Here is a 22260-nt window from a genome sequence, read left to right on the forward strand (position 1 = left end):
AAATGCTTAAACACACAAAGCAATTCAAGTGAAAATCACAATGACGAATGTGTAATCTCATGTCCACTTACTTAGATTTATATGAACCATCACACGAAAGTCTCCAGTTACCCATTTTAAGACAGTGGGATGGATCCAGTTTTTCCTGACCTGAATCAATTCTCAGTCTAAACTTGTGCGTTTCGTAATTTTTGGCTTAAGCAGAATCAGTCTTTGCACATAGTTAAAGATGCCTGGGGCCACGCAGTCCTCTACAATCTCAGCAACTGGCCCAATCATTCCCTGTGATAGCGTTGCTGAAAAATATAAGATCAACCAAATTTCCCCATGCCCTTCCAGCTGTGGGAGAAACAGATCAGCCTATTCTTTACTTCGGGAGGAAAGGTCCTTAAAAGGTCAAGCTTTCATTTAAAATACAGATCATTAACACTGAGCACAGAACTACATACATTCTTGTTTGTGTTTGTGTAAATGGCATCCTATTCTAGCTACTTGAGAACTCTATGTATTTCTTTTTTTTATTAAATATACCAATAGCTTGTTTCTGAAACTAATTTACAATGGAAGGCTTTCTTATTGAACCAGAAAGAAATCATCCAATGATCATTGTTCTCATTTACAAAGCATCATGCTCATGAGATAAACTGCAATTCATCAAACAAGCTTCATCGTAGCCTACCTTGAACACAAAAAAAACACAAAACCACACAGTGTGGACAGGAAAGCACAGGTACCGAGTGCCAGTTGCCTAACTGATAGGTGCTATTCACTCTTACCGCCAGCCACAGCTACACTAGTTGAAGGACAGTCTTCTCAGAACTGTCAATTCTCTTCTAGAACATGAAAACTGGGCCAAAAACTCATAATGCAGCATCCAAGCCCAGGAAGTTGTCATGCAGTACTCTGAAGCGCTCCCTCGAGAGTTCGGTTTACACTGAACTAGGCAGCAGCCTCCCACACCACTCTTATTGCAAACATACCTCACATAGAAAAAGATTTATTTAATTATAGCAGTCCTCAACACAAAATAGGAATACTGACAAACACACACACAGAAAAAACAGTATATTTTCAGGGTAGGGGGAGAGATGTGGGTTGCAATTGTCTTGAGTCCAAACGCCACTCAAGCTGCATGATGCTACCTGACACTACACTGCCAGGCACTACTACGAAGGCAGGGTAAATCCCATATTCTACAGTAGCCTCTCAGAATAAAATAGATTAAAAAACAACAGGACAAATGGCTTTAAAAATCTACGCAGTGCTCCCAAAACTTACCAAATCACAGTATTTTTTATTTAACTTCCTGAATGATCTGAAGATAATTGAGTTCTTCCCTCAATCAAAACCCAAAGTAAAATTTGCAGAGGGCAGCTCACAAACTGTTCTTACGTTTTGAAACTGCATTAAGAACAAAAGTGCTTCCTCTGAATAGGACGGACTTACATGCCAACTTTGAAAATAAGGGAGAATGTGAGGAGCTTATAGAGATCTTGGGCAGGTAGGGGACACAAAAGGAAAAGTGCAGTCAAAAAAAGAACCTGCCAAGCAAACACAGGAGACTTGCAAAATCTGGAAAGTGCAATAACACGGAAATGTGTCCTCATAATTTGTTATATATGTATATATATATAAATATTATATATATATAAAATATGTATTAAAAAATATACATCACCAAATCCAGACTTCACTGGCCAAAGACACTTAACTGATGAAAGCAGAGGTTTTGACGACCTGTAAACAAGTTTCATCAAATCGTACACGGAAAAGTGATTATTAGGGTATTAAAAGCACAGAGGAGGGAGGGCAGGACTGAAGGCTCACACTGGCAAGCTGAAAATATAAAAATTTTGACCCTCTCAGTTTAAAAGCAATGCAAAGCTTGGAAGAGACAGACAGCTACAGAAGGAAGGGCAAGAACTGTGCCTGGTCATGCAGCATCAGTTCAGTGACAGCAGCCCATCCTACACCAAAAGCACAGCTTGACCGAGAAAAACAGGAAAAAAGGAAGAAAAAACAGACACTTTAAAAATGGATTCACTGGAAAACAATATTATTGGTAGGTAGCCACAGAGTATCAATGCTAATACTTTAAATTTTGTATAAAATCCTCGAAGTTGTGCAGGGTATTTTCTCTCCACGCCTCCTGAACAACTGCAATCCAGGGACCCGGCTGCACTTCTGATCACAGGGATGGCTAGCTAAGTCCTCAGGCTGCGTCCAACATTTACTTTGGACAGGCTTCCAGTCCAGACTAAAGAAGCAAAATGGAAGGACCTAATCAGAAGCAGGGTCCTCCTTCGTGATAACACGGTATACTACTGTGCGTCGAAACGAGTTTATTAGCATTTGAGATTCAACCTCTCCCACATCCATTACCCCCCTCCACACACTCAGCAGAACGAGCTGCTTGCAGGTATGTTTCACTGCTCTGAAACCCGTGCTCACCAGGATTTTCTCAGGCCAGGGCCAGAGAAAGAAATATGTACACAAAATGGAGACTTAGAACAGCAAATAGAAAGCCAATACCCCATAATGCTTTCATGTACTAGGAAATAAATCTCAATTATTGAGATGATTTACAATTTTTGTTGACAACACACAACGTGCATTAGGTTTGTGTAGCAGGGATGGACTGAATGTAACCATAAACTCTCTATAGTACGAGTTGCATGCAAAAACAACACGTAACAGAAAGACTGCATGGAGAGGAAGCCATTTGACTTCTCACTCATGACCGTGTCCAGGCCCTATTAGAATAAAATGTAGTTCACAAGACTCTCCACAGACACAGCTATGTTAAGTGATGAGAACCCCATGGCCAAGCTACAACCTTGAGAAAGAATAGCTTCAGCCTTACATCTAAGGCTAAACATAACGTCTAAACAACTACATACGACCTTTTAACACAAATGGTAATTTCTTAGACTAGTTCTTTTATATTCCATCAAGTTCCCTCAAACAAGAGCTGCCCAAAAATACTTTGCATGGAAAACGAAATGTTCCCAGTGACAACTCTGATCACGTCATTCTCTGCACATGAACACTAGAAGATGCAACAACAGCAAAACCGCTAGTTATTCTTGTAACTTCAAGACTTCATCCTAAATATAGTATGTTTTCAAATTGTCTTTCCTAAAATTCAAATAGTATGTTCATCGCTTTAACCAAAAGCTAGCAAAGTACAATTTGTATTGTGCTGCAGGCCATAAAGTGGATGTTCTTTATTTGAATCATGGATGGGTGAAGATGAAAAGTAGTTTTGGAAAATTTACAACAGTTCTGACACAACTGTGTGTTCCTCATTACAAGTTATCCCTAGCTATTTGTTAGGCTTACTCCAGACCTTTTACTACTTTCAAAAAGATTATTTTCATCATTTTTTTTGTAACAATGTACTTAACCATAGAGAATTGCACACGACACAAGCAAAAGCCCCTGCTGCAGTAGTAAGCACTGTGAAAGCTGCTTCATCAGGGCTGGGGAAAGGCTGTGGCCTACAAGTAACATTTAGTAGTGAATTTTGTCTTCAGATGCTGTTCTCTTATTATTGTCTTATTCTAAATAACCGTTCTGCAAGGGCAGAAGGAAGGGGAAATGATCAGGAGAACTCCCTTCTCTTCTCAGTCTTGGACTGATGCACCTCTACCAGGACGGCTTCCAAAATCTTCATAGCCCGTAGCTGCATTTTGCTTATGAATCCTGCAGAATGTCTGATTCCTCTCACCCAAAGCCTCTCCCAAAATTCATACCCACCACTGCATGTTGCCAATGCATACTAAAGGGCTTTAGGGCTCAGCACCTTGAACAAGTTAGAATCAGGACTGTCAGACTAGTTTCTGGAGAGTATTTTGGGAGTTTGGTTTCTCATTAAACAGGTTTTGCATTCTTGCCTATCGCAGTCTTTCTCCCCTGTAACATTCTGTAAATTTAAACATTGGTTTTACAGTTAGAAGAAGAAAGTCTCAATTATGAGGGTATTACTATGCAAAATCTTTTAGAAATGATTTTCTGAAAAATCTATTAGAAGCTTCAAGACCACCTCTTTACACACACACAGCCTTACAGGGCAATATGCTGTATGCAGAGGTGCAAACGCATGTCTCCAGTGTGAACATTGCTACAGTAGGTTACTGCAATGCAAACGCCTATGGATCTCACTGTGCAACTACCCAAAGGAGCCATTAGGGCTGCAAACTTGACCTGTTCTTACAAACATGAATTTTCTTACCCCGAAGGGGTAAGGAGAAACCACTACTGATTCTGGAGCTGCCCAGATGAAGTTCAGACGAAGAGGGCAGCGCAGAGGTGGAAGAGCAGATGGTCTATCATCACATGCAACAACACTGGCAGGAGGAGGAACAGGTGAGTCTTGACCTTTCTGCAAGCTGTGCAGGCTCAAACATGCAGGTAAGGCAACCTCAGGTGTAAGTGACTGCTGCATTTTCAAAGAGTTCACGTTTGATACATTAAAACTAAAGTCCCTGGTGCTACTAAGCTTCTCTTTCTTTCCTTCTTTCTTCAGATGCTGCTGCTTCCTGTAGGATAACAAAAGAAGCTTTCAAGTCAGGTGATTTTTCAGAGGAGTCAAAGAAACACCTGGAGACCTTGCAACATGTTGGCCACTAATACCAGGGCAGAAAACATCTACACTGCAACACCCTGAATATCAAAGACCTTAAATAAGATGTCCAAGTTTGGGTGTATGATTAAAAGTCCCAGAACTAGAAACACCAATAGAAACCCGGAGCCATTTAGCTTGAAATTGCACAGGAATTACTAGCAAGTTCACTTGTGCAATGTCATTATCCTTATGGAAATGCATCTAGCTGAATTACAAAGCGAGCATGGGTTTTGCTGGCAGCTCTCAGCACTCCCTAAATATTCCCTTGTGTATTAGCAATACGTACACTCTAGAATGCTGTTAAAATAATATAATAATAATGCTGATAAAGCCTTTCTATAACAGTATCCCAGTAATTCTAACAATTCATTTTTCACATATACCCATATGTACAAAGACTGTGTGTGTAAACTTTACCGTGCTCAGTAAAACAAAGTAAAATCTTTTACTGTGCTCAGTAAAACAAAGCCAAGATGACATTCACCGCAACATGGGACTTTTTTGAACTACGAAGAAGAATCAAACCAGTACTTCTGTACAGTTTCTGTACAGTTTATTTGTGAATTCTGAGTGATTCATTCTATTGTGATTGCTGAGTAGTAGGTAACTCATCACAAAATTTTGCAAACACTTACCACTACTCACTGCTGATAAAGAAGCTTTCATCCTATAACCACTAGAACTTTTCCACTCAAAGCAAGGTAACCAGGGGCTTAGTCACCACAGTAGATCACAGAATTACAAAATTTTTCAGAGCAGTTTACCAAAAATTCAAAAATATATAATTCCTCAAAGCAAAGCATGACATTTTATTTGCAAGATGTTTGTTCTCAGTACTGAGAAACACCTGTTACATATCTGAAGGTGCTCCTTCAGCAAGCCAAATCTCCCCAGCAACTCTGTAAGCACAATGATCAAATGTTTTAAAAAATGGAAACTAAGAAATACACTTGAGGTCTTAATGAATTGACAGCTTCCTCTGATTTCATACAGAACACATTAGAAGAACACACACTGAAAACCCTGCCCATACGTTAAGGCAATTTTTGCACCCAGACAATTTGATAATGTAACATAGTGTATCAAGCCAGTTTTTTCATAAATTATGATCTAAAAAGAATACTAGTCAATTCACCAAAAGATATCAAAGATAGCCCTTTATTACAAATGATCCAAGTATCCCCCTTGAGGCTATGGCTATCAGAAAGCATTTAGTTAGCTCCCAAGCCAATATTTTTCGTATCTGTTTTATTATGAAACTATAACACATTTTCAATAACTTTTAGCTTTGCTATACAGAGCAGGAAATAATTTCCCAGAACCCTTTGGAAAATCTGACATGCGAAATGATTCTCTAGTCAACTTGTGTATCATTAAGCTGAAAAAAACATGCATCGGATCATTTGATCATGGGAGGGAATGGAAAAGCATTGGGACCTTCAGGACAGATGGACGAACTTCAGGTCATATAAAATACTACCAAGGCTGCATTTGAAGAAAAATGTTAAAGTTCGAGAAAGCGCCCTGGGTGAAAATACTTTGTGTTGCTAAGAAACATCATCCCTGATGATGGATGAATTAAATTCTCTCTGTTAGTAGAGCCAACTCCAGGCATCCCTCACTTATTAGCAGAATGTTTTCTTGTACTGGTAATTTATTTTAGCAGCTACTTACAAACAAAGAGCCCTACCGTCAGTGAAACTGGGACTTCCAAACTTGGACAATTAATACTAGAGAACAGGAGAGATTTTGCATCTTGAGCAGAGTTTAATAACTACATTTTTGAAGTTTACATTTTCAAATGCAGCATTAAAACATCCATAATGCTTACAAACTTCTTTCAGGATGGTCTGCAATGAAAGATACTGATCAACTTCCAAAACAACAATTCAATGAACAGCTACCTCAAAGAATAAAGCTCTTCAAATATTTCCGAACACTGAATATAAGTAATTCAGGTAACCAGATTTTAAACACTACTTTGAGGGAAAAGCCATATTCATTTGTGTTATGATGACACCAATGTGAAAACCAAGCACGAACGAAATAATGCAAACCACATGCTTTTCTCATTTGGAACTTGTCTTCATGTTTCAGCCAGTTCCTCTTTTAGTGCATTACTTACAGGCTGCTGCTTCTGCAGAACATATTCGCGAACTTACAGTAGGATACCTTTCCATTTCTGAAGCATGCATTTTCTGTTGAACTCCCACAGAGTGTACCTGTTTGGGGCTGCGTAAGTGCAGTCCCCTCAGAAAGGCTCCAGCTGGAGCAGAGGAAGGCCACCTGCTCTCCTCTTCCCCCGTGCTGCAGGATGGGTCAGGGGAGCTCTCCTGAAATGGAAAGAAAAGCAAGCACATCTCACCTGGCACAGCCTCCGAGAGCAGGACTCAACAGCAGAGGCGAAGCGCAGCAAGCAGGGAGCCCGGCGGAAGCAGGAGGGTCCTGAGATCAGAAAGCAGAAACACAGCTACTGCTTGGAGATGATGGAAAAGAGCAGATTTTTTTTTTTTTAACATCCCAGAGAGGTATATGCAGGATTTTACGTAACCCAGGAACAAATGCAGCTGCTGCTGAGAATAAACTGAGGGCAAGGACCCATTTTGCAAGAACGCAGTTGGCAGAGGGGTAAATAAATTTAAAAAAAGTTTTATATTGTCTGATGGCAAGACTTTATTATTATCATTATTTTTGTTAATGTCTGTTATTCTAGCTTATGTTCTAATGGAGCTCCCAAGTTAGAAGTGCCATATTTTTTTTCACCAGAGAGCTCAATTTAAGGAAAAAAAGGGAACAATCCTCTAAAAAACGCTCGCCAGTTCCCATCAGAGCTTCCAGGTCAGAAATCACCATGCAGGTATACGGAGAGGCCGCGCACTCAGCTAGGCTGAGCACAGAGGCAATCACAGGGGCTCTCCTTCCCAAATCTGCCACCACAGAGAGGAGCTGCCATCAGAGTCAGACAAGAAGTATTTAATAACAGTACCAATTTGGCTGCTCTACAGGAGAAGTGCTTCCTGTGGGCCTAATAAGGAAGAGCTTTACAATCTAAGCAGAAGCACTGGGAAGCCTCGAAGGACGCCTCATCTGCACCACTTCTACTCCTGGAAGCCCGGAAATCCTGCAGCCAGCAGGCGGGTCGTCCTGCAGCCCTCCTGGACACAGGAACTTTTTTGGAAACTTGAATGCAGAGGACAGGATAAACTGCTTCTATTCACATCACGTGTGCTGGAACGCTAGCATAAAAGCAAAATGCCTGCAGATTATGTTCCCAGCAAATAGCAAGGAAAAAAAAGGGGGTTGAAGCAGAGATACCTCCCCCTGCCTTCTCTACATGCTTCACAAGCTATAACACCGCCTTCAAATATTTACATCTGTTTGATCAAAGACTTTTTTTTTTAACTGTGGATCTAGTAACCATAAAAGATGCATCTCAAGGTACTCAGACACATAAGCATGCAGGTACGTATTTATCGAATTCATTACAGGTGAATTTCACACACCCTTCTGAAGACCCCTCTGCTGACCCAGGTGTGCAGACCACCGTAAACATTCTCACAGCTTTTTTCTTTTACCTCACTGAACATCCCCCCCCTACACACCTAGGGCTGCAGGATGCCAGGTTCTCCAGCTCCAGTCCATCCAGGGCAGGACAGACACAGACACCTGAGCAAGAGCAGCCCAGGGCCCTGCAGACGATGGAGCGGCTGGGGCACGCGGCCCCTCAGCCACGCCATGATCCCATCTCCAGCAATCAGGTTTGTACCAGGACTCTTACCATAATAAGCTTTTCATTTCCCCTCTTGGTCTTTGCATTGAATAATTTAGTCTTCTCTTTTCCCGAGAAATTGTAAGCATTCAAGAGTTTTTTCCAGTTGTGAAGGAAAAACGAGCACAGCCTGGGCAGGGCTGCCTTTAAAAAAAAAGCAGTCCTACCAGCTAACCAGAGTTTGCTGTGAAACTGATAAATCATTTAAGCTGAGTTCTACAAAACAGCATTTCAGTGCAGTATTATTTAGTATTTTTGTTACTTAGATGATGATCAATATACCTGCAAAATCTTATAGCTGCCTGGGAGGGGCCGCAAGCCTTCTGTGGAGCGGTCAGAACTGAAACAAGCAGGACTAAGCAATAAAGCCTCATAACCAAACTGGGGTTTTAACCCTGAATTAAATGCAAAAAGTGAAAATTTCGTTCAAATTTGCATTAATAGGAGTGTCCTACGCAAAAGATGGTAAGATTTATTCACTGACACTGCCTGACTTATGTGCACCGTGTTCAGGTCTGGATACAAAGGTGCAGGAAACTTAAAAGCTCCAAAGAAAAGCTAAACCATCGGGAGGAGTTAAAGGGAAATAAGCTTGCTTAGCACAAAAAAAAGAGGGCACAAGCTTCAAAATACGGTAACAGCAGTTACAGAACTGTTGATCAGACCCCTCTGCTGCAAAACCCAGGGCAGGGGTAGGAACACAGAAGCTTAAGTGGTTAGGGGAAAAAAAGTAAGCAGAAATCTGTTACCTCTGGGGAAGGTTAAGCAACAGGTTAGGTTATGGAGGGGTCACAGTGCTCACCGGGTGTTTTTCAGACATGGTTAAGGTGAACGTGTCAGACCCGTCCGTGCGCACCTAGCTCGCTTTGTGGTGGGCGCTGTGCACTCACGCACGCGGTGCAGGGCTCCGTGGCTGGCTGACCTCCTGAGATCTGAGTTCTCTTTTCTAAACGTAAAGGCTGGAGGAGTTCAGGCCCCCGCCAGGCAAAACAGCAGGTGACTTCGCTGCTCCTCAGAGCTCCGAGCAGCCTTTTGATCTCTCTTTTTTTCTAAGCAGCCAAGGCAGCCTGTGATTGACAATTGTCTATCACATCAAGCACGCTACCTTAAATATGAAGTACTCGGAACGATCCATGGGGGAAATAAAGGCAAAGCGCTGAGGAGGCAACAGCAACTAAACCTGGAAGTCCTGTCCTGGGAAGGAAACCTCGAACTGCCCAGCTGGGCAAGGATGCTCGTCCCATCAGCATCTAGAAATACACGCAGTTACTTTTGTTTAGAGCATTAATAAAAAGAAGTACTTAATAAAGCGCTTAGGACAGAGAAATAAGGAGGGAAGGCTTGATGTTTCCAAGCTTATTTTCACAGCAGCATGAAAGGAAATGAGGTAGAGTCAGAGCTAATTCTCCTTATATAATTTCACAAGGAATGATTAGTTCTGCCCCAACAGTAACAGCTTTCCAGAGGGTCCTGCTTGTCGCAAAGATTGCACGCGGATGCTCGAAGTGTAGCTTCTCCGGTCTCTGCTGACAGCCAACTTAAAAGGACAACATAATACTCATTTTACTATGGAATGAAATTCACAGCGTGAACAGTAATGTCACAGCTACCATGAAGCTGTAGTCGCGTGTTGGGGGCTGCGACTTTTAGAAGTTTAATCATGAAACAGACTCACGAAAAGGAACGCAGGGAGCAGCTTTCTGCTCCAGCAGCGTGGTCCTTAAGGACGTCGAAGGGCAGCAGCGTAAGCTGTGTTCCCACAAAGAGACAGAATACGGCATGGAGGAGCATTCATGGCACACGCCCGTGCAGATTGTTTTAAGGCAGGTTTTCAGCCTTCCCTGTGCTCAACGCCCCTCTCGTAAGGTTGGCAGCGAAGCGCTCCGTATGCGCAGGACTGCAGAAGGTGCTGGAAGCCTCCAAGTCACCTGGGTCACTTCTGGGTGAAATACCAATTATTGGCAATTCATCCCAATAAGGCCAAAAAAGAGAAAACCCACCTGTAAGAGCCTTAACTCGGCCCAACAGTGACCACACCACACTGACAGCGCTAAAGCTCTGTGCGACCTTGTAGTAGGTGTCAGTATTTTTATAAAGCACTGCAGCATTTCCCATTTAATCCTCGAAGAGACACCAGTACAAAATGCACGTTCAATTCCAAACTGCCACCAAAATTCCAGTTTAGCTACTAGTACTTCTTTAAAAATACATATTGTTTTTAAATATATACAGATAATTATATAGTTTCTGAGGGAGAGAGAGTCTACCTTAATAAATGTAACCATCAACTAAAAACCTCAATGACTCACTGGAACAGCATGCCAAATATTAGAAAGACTTTAAATGTGTGTATTTTGCAAGATCATTTGTTTTACAAAAGACCTACAGATTAAATACAAAGCACACTACTCGTTTTAGGCACAAGACAGACCAATTTTGTATGCCTTGCCCAAAATAATGACTAATTAGGCCAGCGCTACCCTACAGTCATTTCCATAAATCCTGCCTCCACATTTAAATCACAAGCAAAAAGAAAACTGACTTAATGATAACAAAAGCATATTTCCTCTAAAAGTTTTAAGATCAGGAGAAGAAATTGCCCTCTAAGGCCAACAAGATGATATTGTTTATCTGGAGACTTTGAATTCATCTCCAACTTCACAAGGTTTTAAGCAGAAATTCACTGTATTGCACAGCAAGCCAACAGGCAGACAAGGTGAACGGCCAACATTTCAACCGAGAAGTCTCAAAACAGAGAATTTCCCAGGATTACTTACTGTGCAAAGTCTTCCTAGAGCACATTCCTTGCAAACACCTTGAGAGTAACAAGAGAATAAGATATGCACTATGTCCAACCAGTTTGATTTTTTTTTCCTGGAATACTTGTATGTAAAGTAAGCGTCAAGGCAAAAAGATTCACTGAAAATATGATGCTGAGCATCAGCCGAAATGAGGATCTGTACTTCATTAAAAGATCTTTAAGTGACGGAAATTATGGTGCTTCTGAGAAAGCACTTGCTTAATTATACGTACCAGGGAACAGTTTTCTAAAAACCACCTTATTTTCACAACGCAGCATGGACGCTATTTGTGCTTTATTTACAAAGCTGTGAATTGGTAAATAAATAAACCACTATGAAAACAGAATCAAGACATACATAGTCCATAATCCAAAATGATGTAATTAATGCATAACTTTGAGGCCTTTTTTCCAAAAAATCCGATTGAAAAGACAGGAAGATAATGTTTTCTTAGAACTGAGCCCCAAAATAGAGCTACCTTCAACTGCTCTTTCTCCCAAATATTCTGCCACTACAGTCACGTACCACCACTGCTTTACCTGATCACTCCATTCCAATTTTTCAGCATTTATACACATTTATTCTTGTACATCTGCACCAAACTCTCTGATAATCTTCAAGTTCTTCCACACAAAGACTTCAAAAGAGTTCTGTTTCTCTTACATGTGTTTTATTAGGCCTTACAAAGAGGAGCCACAAGTCTCAATTCTCTGAAGGCAAAACTTCTCTTTGTCTTTTCAGATTGAGAAAAATAACCAAGAGCTACAGCGAGATCTTCATCCTTCATTCCAACACACTTGACCACTGAATCCTGCCAGTGTGAGTAATGCCCATCACGGACCATCAATTCAGTAAATCTTCCATCCCAAAGAGGAAGAAAAGACTGCATCATATTAAATCTGAATCCAACTAGTTAGGCATGAACATAAGGTGTTTTTTTTTTCCCCCCAAATGACAGCTCCTAATAACGATTAGGAAAGGAATCTTGCACTCTGGATGAGTAAATCTAAAGCACAGCAATTATAAGCTTCATATGCAACCACGAGACAAATGGGATTTTATTCATCAAGACCACGATCACTGAGATTTCTGTTGCCAGAGGCATGGCCAGCGTAACCTTTTTGCAGACCACTGTTGCACCCCTCGGGGGAAAACATTCCCCCCATAGCTACGGCAGTATCATGCTTCTAGCACTGAGCTTCATCAACACAGTAACCCATTGCACAGAACAGCATCTGAAATAATCCTGGAATAAAGGTGAAAAACAGCACATAAAACTACAGTGGTGCATTCTTGGATAGACAATACTTGAATGTGTTCAGATGCAAAATTTAATAAATTCCTCTTTTCTGTTTTCCAACCGTACACTAATTCTTTAACAATTTTTGTAACGATTCAGCAAAACTAAGGCATGGAGATGCTATTAAATCTAGTTGTATCTGAACTGCCAATGACAGAAGTTTTGCTCATCACATCCATATTAATTTTCACATTTATAGTTGATATGTATAAATATGCACATATCTAAATCAAAGTTTCTTCTGTAGCATTAGCTTACCTTGGGATTTAGAAGTCTCAACTGTTTGTGTTCTTTCTGTGCCCTAACCCTAAGAAATGACAATTCTGGGGAACAAACCAAACCACGTTCAGTGGCTGGCCTTGCCTGTTTTCCTCCAAGGCCCACATTTTGACATTAATTTCACATATTCCTTTGTTAATTTTAGATATTGCTTCAGCTCTCACTCAGACATCAAAGAGCTGCACATACCCAAAACACCAGCGACCTGAAGTAATGGTTTCCCTACTTACTGTCATTTATAAATTGAACTGTGATTACATGCCTACAGCAAACACTGCAGCTCAACAGCAGAACATCTACACATGCTCCCATATATACGGCCCAGGATTTATGGCAACAGACTGCTTGAAGATGTGGTTCTCAGATTTCGATTTCATATTCTCTGTCTGGTGCTTCACACATTTATTTTTACTTTCACATCCAACGAGCAGCAGCACGGACAGGTGTATGTTAAAGCCATACCATGCCACGCACCCTTCCAGCACCAAGGCACAGCGCCGTTCCTGCTAACGGTGCCACGGCTGGGGCAGGCAGCTCTCAGGAGCCCCCTCAACTCTTCTGCTGCCCGAAATCCAGAAGATTTTCCTGCTTTACAAACTCAGTAGAGGACGTTTCTCACATACAAATGGAGAAAAACCAACCCTGGTAGCTAGTGTGCTCCTAAAATACAGCAGGCTGCTGCATGGCTTCCTAAGAACCTGGCACATATATCTAGAGTTTGTTCTCCACTTTTTTTGTTTTAAACTTGCAGTATTACTAAGTTATCCAACTAATCTAAAATGAACGAGATACCTGCTCCTTCCAAGTTTTCAGATCACTTGGTTCTGTTACTTCTCTCACTACATAATGGCTCACGATCAGCCGTATGCATAAACACTCAATAGACCAGACAACATTAAGGCCCCATTATTTATACTAATATCATTAGAATCTAACCTCAGAATATTTTCTCAGAGTATTTTGTCACAACAGAACAGAACTCTGTTCACACAGGAATAAACATTTGCATTTAACAGGCAAGTTCCTCCTGAACACATAATTCGGGACCCCATAGAAACAGCAGTTCTTGAACTCAATTATTTAACCTGTTGAGAACTCAAGTCTTTGGACAAGACCTCCTCTTTGCAACTGGAAGAGATGAGACACGAGAATATTCCACATTAAATATTTGCTCATCAACTGCTGCAACGGCAAGGCCTTATCGCAACTGATCTCCCAAGCTGGACTATGTAGCACTGTGTTGTGTAAACATACTCTTATCTTGCAAAGCCAAACAATGCTGTGTATGAGTCTTTTTCTGTTGTTTTTAATAATTTACATTCCAGGTGCATGCAGCAACAGTAAGGAATTTAAAGACAGCAAATGCTGCTAAAGCCATCCCTACATCAGGAAGAGCTTGGTGTGACCACAACTTACTGCAGCTGGTCAGCTCCTGCAGGCTCCATGAGCCCCAGGTGAAACCAAGTACATTGGTCAAGAGCTGTTTTGATGGGGGAAAATGTCTACCTAGATATTTTGCCCATGCAGGGTTTCGTTCAGGGACTGTAAACCCTCACAGCTCTGATAAAAGTTATAGAATAACAGAAGTCCACGGTGTAGATAGGGCCAGAGGCCCAAAGAGCTCAATGTACTTGGCTCTTCTTTTAGCTACGGTCAACGTAGCTACTACAACAGCAGCCATAGAGCGAAGAAAACATTTATAACAAGCTAAAACAGGAACTTTTTTGTTTTCATATTCTCAAATTTTATTGAGCAGAAATGTTTGAGGATAGTTTATTACTTTTACCGGCCACTCTAGAATGGGCCTACAGCCAAACAGGTCTTTGAAATATGTCTCTATTTTGGTTTTAAAACAACTTTAAGGAAGTTGTATAACTTTTACACTGGAGTCTAAGTGACTGAGCAGCATAAATGACGTGTTTCAGCTGCACCTTAGGTACTCGGGAAGCTCTGAGCGTGACAACACAACAGTGCCAGTTGCAGTTGGTAGTGCGAGGAGATGCGCAGAGATAGTTACAGGCACTTGGACCTGGGGTCGCAGCCTGCCGACTGACACGGCCACAGCAGTGTCTGCAGAGCGCATCAGATGCCAAGCCTGCTGAACTCAGCTTTGTGTCGGGTTCAGACTCTTGGTCACTACTTACTTACACATTAACCTCACCCCTTACCTCTTGCTCATTATTTTCTTCTCTGAAACTTTGATGCGACTGTTTTTCCTTTCCATCCAGCTCACTCATTCCCAACACTTCCCTAAGACACTGCAATTAAGGAGATGTTTCCTCACATCACATTAAGACAAGAACAATCTGCCAATAGTTTGTGTCATTCTTGCCTCTCCAGGGCTTTACTGCACCACTTTAAAGGCAATAATTGACAACAGCCATAAAAACACTACTGAGTTAGAGTTCAAACTGTGCGTCTATCAGCAGAGGGATGAATTTTGTACCGTGTCTGTAAAGCACCACTGTCTTGAGCTGGACAGTGGGGCCGTGCCCTGGATTCTACCATTTCTCTCTCTACTGGCCAACCGAAACTTAGCCGAAACTGACAAACTGTTCAGGAAGTTTGTAAAGACTGAGCTATGACAGTAAGGAGAGTGATCCTCACCTTTTTCACACGCTGTATGCACATAAAAAAATTATTTAAAAAATCTGTCCTTAATTGATTTATCGGATCTAGGTTCATAGCTTTTAAACTTATGTCAGTAAGCACTCTTCCGATGCATTTTAACTCTGCCTGGACTTCTTAGAAGTGAAAAAAAAAGATGAAGCAAGAAGAATACACTCTGCATTAGGTCTTGAAAGCTCCAATTAAAATTCAATATTGTACTTTGTATGGAGGCTCTTTACATGAAAACCCTGTCATGGTTAAGATTTAAGGTTAACCAGGTTAATAGAGTCCAATAAAATAGCTCTATTTAATTATGCCAAACCATTGTTATAAGCCACACTAAAATCCGCTACTCATCTTTACCTGACTATTGTGCTAAACTGTGAATCACGGTAATGCACATCTAATTCTCAGGAACCAGAAAATCCTACCACAAAGCAAGCCTCTCCTATAGGAGCTGCTCCTCTTTCAAACTCTTGCCCCCTACTTCTTAGAAAAAAAAAAGGGGGGGGAAGTGCATGCATTTGCACCTCAAGTGGTTTCTTTCCCCCAGCCTGCTACTCCAATCATCACACAGTCATGTGTTAAAAGATTTGTGCAGACCTGCCAAGTCTCATTCGTCTGAGACACACTTTCCCAAAGTTGGGATCCGTTCACAAAGTGCATTTAAGCTGCTCCTCTGCTATGAGGTGTTCTGTCACATGACGTTTTTAAGCCTGAAAGGAAAAAAAAGTCCTAAAATCTACACATTTTGCACAACTGAGGTCTATTTTTTTTTTTGCCTTGTTCTGTAAAGCGTGACACTAGGTCACTGTAAAGTGAGTAGGTCGCTCCTGATGGTTTTCGGTCTGTAACTAGTTTTACGTATTAATGTTTTAATGGCGTTATAGTGACACCGGGATTGAAACTGGGTTCAAGCTTCGCAGCTCGCTCCACGCAGGCTTACAAAAATGAGACAGTCCCTTCTTTGCACCGTATTTTTTAAAGAAAAAAAAACCGTGTGTATCAGGGCACAACACCCCCAAACACGCTCCCTGAACCGGGGCAGGGCTCGCACAGCGCCGGGACCCCGCAGCCCTGAGGGCCGGGCCCACGCCGGGCGCCCCGCGGCTCCCTCACAGCCCCGGCCCGGGCAGGCAGCTGCAGGCGGCCATGTTAGGGCCGCCGGGGAGGCGGCACCCCACGGCACCTCCACACACAGACAGGCACACGGACGGACAGGCACACAGGCACAGAGACACACAGGCAGCCCCTCCTGCCCGGCCGGGCCGCTCCCGCTGCCCCCTCTCCGGAGCCATCTTAGGGGCCCCCGGCAGCGCCACCCGCGCGGCCGCGCAGCCATGTCAGGCGGCCCGGCCGCCTCTCCTCCCTCTTTCCCTTCTTCCACCCTCCCTCCCTCCCTCCTTCCCCCCGCGGAGCCGGCTCCGGGGCCGGGCCCCCCGCTCCTCCCGCGGCCCCTGCCGGCCCTCTGTTCCCCCGGCCGCAGGCGCCGGGCCGAGCGCCCGCCCCGCCGCGCTGACCCCTTCCCTCCCGCCCGCCTCGCTCGGGCGGCCCCGCTGCTTACCCCACCCCGAGGGAGCTCACCTCCTCCTCCTTCTCCTCCTCCTCGCTGCCGCCTGGAGACCGCCGGCCCCGCCGCCGTGCCGGCCCCTCCCTCGCAGCAAAGCCGGCCTCCCCCTGCCGCCCGCCGGGCCCCCTCCTTCCTCCGCCCGGGGCCGCCGCCGCCATCGCCCGGGGCAGCCCCGGCGGCTGAGGGGGAGCCGCTCCGGGCGGGGGTTTGGGACGGAGCCGGCGAGGTGCTGGGGGAACAGCCCCGTTCCCCCCTCGTCCTGACCGCCTCCGGGGCTCCCCGCATGTGCCGCCGCGGTCCTGCCCGCGCCCCGAAACGGGCTGCTGGGGTTGGGGGCAGAAGGCAGGGTGTAGGGGGACACGGGGAGAGCGTGAGGGAAGTAGCGGTCACACGGCCAGCAGCAGGGCCCTTCGGCCGTGCGGGATGCGGGGATGGGTGGGGGAAACAGCAAGGGATTGTAGCTGAGGGGGGAAGAATCGTGGAGTCATTACGGTTGGGAAAGACCTCCAAGATCATCTGGTCCAACCATCCCCCTACCACCAGGGCCACCCCCTAAACCGTGTCCCTAAGCACCCCGTCTGACCTTTCAAAGAGAGGGGAAAACCGCAAGGATGCTCTTGTGGCGGAAGCACAAGGAACAAACAGAAAAGGAGGCACCTTATCAGTTATATATGAGTAAAAGCTGTGTGTTGTTTTCCATCATTGATCAACTCTTTTCAGGTGTCGTAACTCCGCTGGGATAGCGGGCAGGTGTTACCGTTACATCCTGTTTTGTAAACCCTGTTCTCTGGCCAAAATGAATAACAAGCCTCTCAAGCAAAACTTTTCGCAGAAGGAATGTTTGTCACGCTGAGTCAGTTGAGCATGGTGTTATCTTTGGTATGTAGACGTAAACTTTTTAATAGGAAGTCAAAATGAGTAACATCTAATAGACTGATAAAGCAAAATTTCCAAAGAGTACAACTGTGAGAAAAGTCAAGAACAGCAGCTTGAGGGATTATATTTTTTCCTACATGTGCTAATCAGTTACTATAAAAGTGATGAGAAGGCTGATTTGCATGAGAAATACCCTTGCAATAAGAAGCATTTTGTTTCACAATTTTCTAGGTTCAAAACGCCTAATAAAGTTACTTTTCAATAGTTTTCCACTCTTCATCCACCTCTGAAATTCCTGAGAAATTCCTGATACTATCAAGCTATGGAAAGGCCAAAATACTTTTTTTTTTTTTTTAACTAGGCAGAAATTGTAAGATCTGAAAAGCTTTTAATATTTTTCACCCAGATTATAAATATTTTTATTAAAAAAAGGCTTCATCTTTCAGCTATTGTCACACAGAGTGAGAAATGAGGAGAACTCCAGTCCAGCCGAATGATTTGTCCCCAGCATGTGCTGGAACGCAGACAAACAGGATGTTTTATCCCCAATTTATGGATAGAAAAATTGAGGCGAGGAAGTGGAGGCATTCATTTTTAAAGTGTAGAAGTGCTAATTTGTAAGCAGGCAATTTAGGCTTGATTTTTTTTTTCCCTTTTTTTTTTTTCTAGGAAAAGCACCGTGTATATACAGTTCCCATTGAAATTAAACTTTAGGCACCCAAGCAGAAAGACTTTGGCCATACTCTTTCGGGGTCCCGCAGCCCTAATCCCATGTTCTAATTGGCGAGTAATCTGTGGACAGATATTGTAACAGTTCCTTTAGAATATTTTTCTACTTCTCACTCATTTGCATACTAATGGCATAAAAATAGGCACTTCCTGCCAGTAATTAGTTGGAGCCCAGAATTTAAAGAAAGAAAAAGACCACAGCATTATGGTAGACGGATGGTACTGAGGAAGCTGCAAAAAAGAGTCACTTCTCTTGCGCTCAGAGAGTGCCTTTAATTTAGAGTTCAAGGCTGGCAACTCCGTTACCTCTGTGTGACAGGGATTAACTGTTTGCTTGGCCTAATAACTTTGCCTCTAATGAGCCCCTCAGTAACTTTTTTCAGCGCAAATCACTCTATCTGTCCTACACCCAGTCTTGCCGCTGTAAAGGTTTTTCTTTTTTTTTTTTTTTTTTTTCCTTTTTCCCAGCAAGAATAATGCTCGCAGTGAAGCCTGCACCGTGAGCGCTGTTGCGTGTGAAGCACCACCGCTCAGACCAGCACCGCGGCTACTCGAGCGGTTTTGACCTAATGAGGCACTGCGCAACTCATAACCGTGCGAAGCCATACGAAGCTCTAGGTTCAGTTGCTTTAAAACAGGCTGTTAAGCGCTGGAGAGCTTCAGGTATTTATACCGCATTATATATGTGTATAATTTCTCACATGGAGATGACAGACTTGAGTACAGACCAGGTTGGTGATGGATAGACATTTTCACCATATGGTAGCAACATAGGTAGCTTTTCTTTAACGTGTGAGAGTTCTCAGTCAAATACGTAGTGGAAGAGTTTTCTACGTTGCAGAAATTTCTCCACGGCTGCTTTACTGGTGGTGTGTCTAGGAAGGTGAAATATGGAAGCGTGGAGTTACCCATCCAACCCTGAGAAACGGCGATAACTTCGATGAGACAGGGAAAGTTTATTTTCCTACTTCCATTCCCCCAACTTCTCTGGAGATAAATATTATAGATTACATTCTCCAGGGCTATCGAGCTGACACCTTCAGTGAAGAATTAAATAGAGAAACTCGTCCCGTGGTATTACTTACAAGAAATTTCAGCAATTACTGTTTGCTGTCTACGATCGGACAATACTGATCTCCAGTGATGCAATTTAAAAGCTCATGAGATGAAGCTACAGTTAATTACATACCTTTAACTTATTTACCTATTTCAATAGCAAGGTAATTACTATTGTATTAATCTTTCTAATATATTGACTGTAACTATTAGTTTCTTTACGGCTGCTGCTCTCAGAGAACTGTGGGATAAACCCGGTGAATGAGCTTTGTACTGGTAAAAGTTACGACCTGCACTGCAGCTGAAAACGTTTGGTCCGCTTAGTGGGATCCAGAATGAAAGCTAGGCAGTGAGACCCTGTCGGGAATGCCTCTCCTCTTTGCAGACGTGAAATACTGACCTCAGATTATATCAATGCAATCTTTGCATCACCATAGCTCTGTTCACCCAAGCAGTTGTGAGGGAGTGGCAGTGGCAGACAACTGGGTGACTCTTTATGTGACCTGTGACAGCGCATGAGAGACTGTAATATGGACAGCGACTGAGTCAAGGCTGTGGGAAGGCTCCTTCATCCCTCCCAGTTTCACCATGTAGAAGCCTTTTCTGAGGACAGCCTTTTATAGCTGTTGCTTCTCTGAGTGAGCTACGTTGTGCATCGTTGCCTAATGGGTAAAGCGCTTTGCAAAGAAGTGGGAGATTTCAGTTGAAAATCATTCTCCACTCGGTAGGAATCAAAATAGTGTCTCCCTGTCTAGTGACTGGCCGTTCTGCCTGGGTCAAGAGGTGGACAAAAGAGGGAAACTTTCACGCAGACTGAAGCTGAGCTAGCGAAAATAAGCCTCAATCTACACCACGGTGCTTAGGGCGCTCAGGAGGGAGTATGCCTTCGATTTCAGACTCCACTAGAAAAGTCTTTTCCACCTTTCTTACACCTTTTAATTTCGCTTTCCCTGTATCCATCCCACTTTGTTGCTAATCTGAATGTCAAGTGTGTATGAAGCTCTGTATACTACATTGTGCTGAACTAACAAATGAAATTGTGTCACATGCTTCTTATCTTTAAAAGCAAACCTTGCAAAGCTTGTATCCACTCTGCCAGCAGAGCTATATTACCAGAAAGTATTTTCTTGAAAACTTTGAGACTCTAGCTTATTAAAACAGATCCTTAGGATGACTGGGTCTATTCCATTAGTAGATTTATAAAGTGTACAGACTGGGTAAACAACAGTGACAGCTTGGGGAAGTGTATGCACCTGTTTATTAAAAGGACGTTAACAAGGGCAAATCTAAAATAAGAACATGTACCACAACCCAATTTTCAGCAAATTTTTATGCATGCCTACACTTAAGGTTACCAATGTTATTGGCAATTTCTCTCTCTCTTTTCTTTCTCAGGAGCACACAGCAACTGATGAGCATGGAGCATCTGTGGCAAAGGAAAAAAACACCGTCTTCAAATTTTGAGGAGCAAACATGACCCTTTCTGTTTCTACTGCTTCCCACCCACATTGAGTTAGTGTGAGAGAAGGAGAAAATCGAGAAAAGCAGAGATTTTCTTTGCATGGGAGGACTGAAGAATGTATTGTTTTCTCAATCACAAGCAAGCACTTTCATCACCACTTTTGCTCTACATTCTAAGTGACAGAGAGTTTTTTTATATTTTACTTGTATAACTTAGAAGGGGTCATATTTGTAAAAGTCCCTCCGCAGAAGTGAGTCTTCTCTTTGGCTGTATGCAAATGCTACAGCACACATGCAGTTTGTAATTTGCCGATAGGTATAAGCATATGCAAAATGGAGATTAAATGTGTATATGCAAGTTTGCAAAATTAATCAACCACGAATGTACAGAACTACAAATGCTTTCTGAAATTTGGCTCCAAAAAGATTTATGAATTAGCCTCCTATAGAAGCTTTCACTCATGGATGCCAAATATATTCCATTTTTATTATCAATTAATAATTTATAAGGTTTACATGGCACTATTCACCCAGAATAGCATTTTAAAAATATATCCCAATCTTGTAAGGACCTGTTGGTACTTATGCCTATTCACAATTGCTTTAGCAGTGCTTTTTATGAGTATAAGATGCTGCCAGCCTGGAGCCCTTCCAGGATTAGATCTTAATCCCCAAAGATATGTAAGTGCTACCACCTCCTTTTTTCAGACTGAAAACTGGGAGGCGCATGGGTAAATGCATGCAAGTTTACACATAGTCAATAATGGACGAAGCAATCAAAATTGGCTCCAAACTTGTGAAGTGTATTTAAGAACAGTTAATTTCCCTTCCTGTAGTCCCCTTTGTGTCAGTAGTTGATCTGAATGTTAGCAGCAGAAAAATCGAAGCCTGACTGCAAGTCTTGTATTTCAGTGTATAAGCAGATGAGCTAGCAGCGTACATACCAAAACCACATTTGATTCTTTCTGTTGTCATAAATCGAAGCAAAAGGTGTTTAGATGATTCTCACAATGCAAGAGGCAAAAAAACCCCACACTGTTTCACTTCAACATACCTTTCACTAGAGCTGGGTGCAATAGGATGTGATTATTTTCAGAACATTAAAAATATCTGCTATCTTCCTCCCATGCTAGGTAGAATAGTAGCCTGATGTCTTTTTGCTTTGTAATTTTTTTAAATGAA

The 22260-nt window shown here is 42.7% G+C and overlaps 1 protein-coding gene and 1 long non-coding RNA gene across 40 annotated transcripts in view; one reads left to right on the forward strand and one right to left on the reverse strand.

The window, feature by feature from the left end:
• Positions 1–17674, reverse strand: part of GTDC1 (glycosyltransferase like domain containing 1) — a 298807-nt gene extending 281133 nt beyond the window's left edge. For 12 of the 39 annotated variants that reach the window (XR_010832432.1, XM_066999692.1, XM_066999691.1 and 9 more), the window contains exon 1: positions 16971–17241. Coding sequence is in view for 11 of the 39 variants with exons in the window: in XM_066999692.1 (XP_066855793.1) it covers positions 16971–17241 (271 nt within the window). In the remaining 28 variants the exon portion in view is untranslated. The other 27 variants (XM_066999689.1, XM_048062863.2, XM_048062853.2 and 24 more) reach the window with 22 other exon arrangements.
• A 17-nt stretch (positions 17675–17691) lies between these two features.
• On the forward strand, positions 17692–22016 carry LOC106041001 (uncharacterized). The gene is made up of 3 exons (XR_001210226.3): positions 17692–17835; positions 19030–19224; positions 21013–22016. It is a non-coding gene; the product is annotated as an uncharacterized lncRNA (long non-coding RNA).
• Positions 22017–22260: the final 244 nt, after the last annotated feature.

Source organism: Anser cygnoides, chromosome 6, assembly GCF_040182565.1.
Source record: "Anser cygnoides isolate HZ-2024a breed goose chromosome 6, Taihu_goose_T2T_genome, whole genome shotgun sequence".
Taxonomy (NCBI): Eukaryota; Metazoa; Chordata; class Aves; order Anseriformes; family Anatidae; genus Anser; species Anser cygnoides.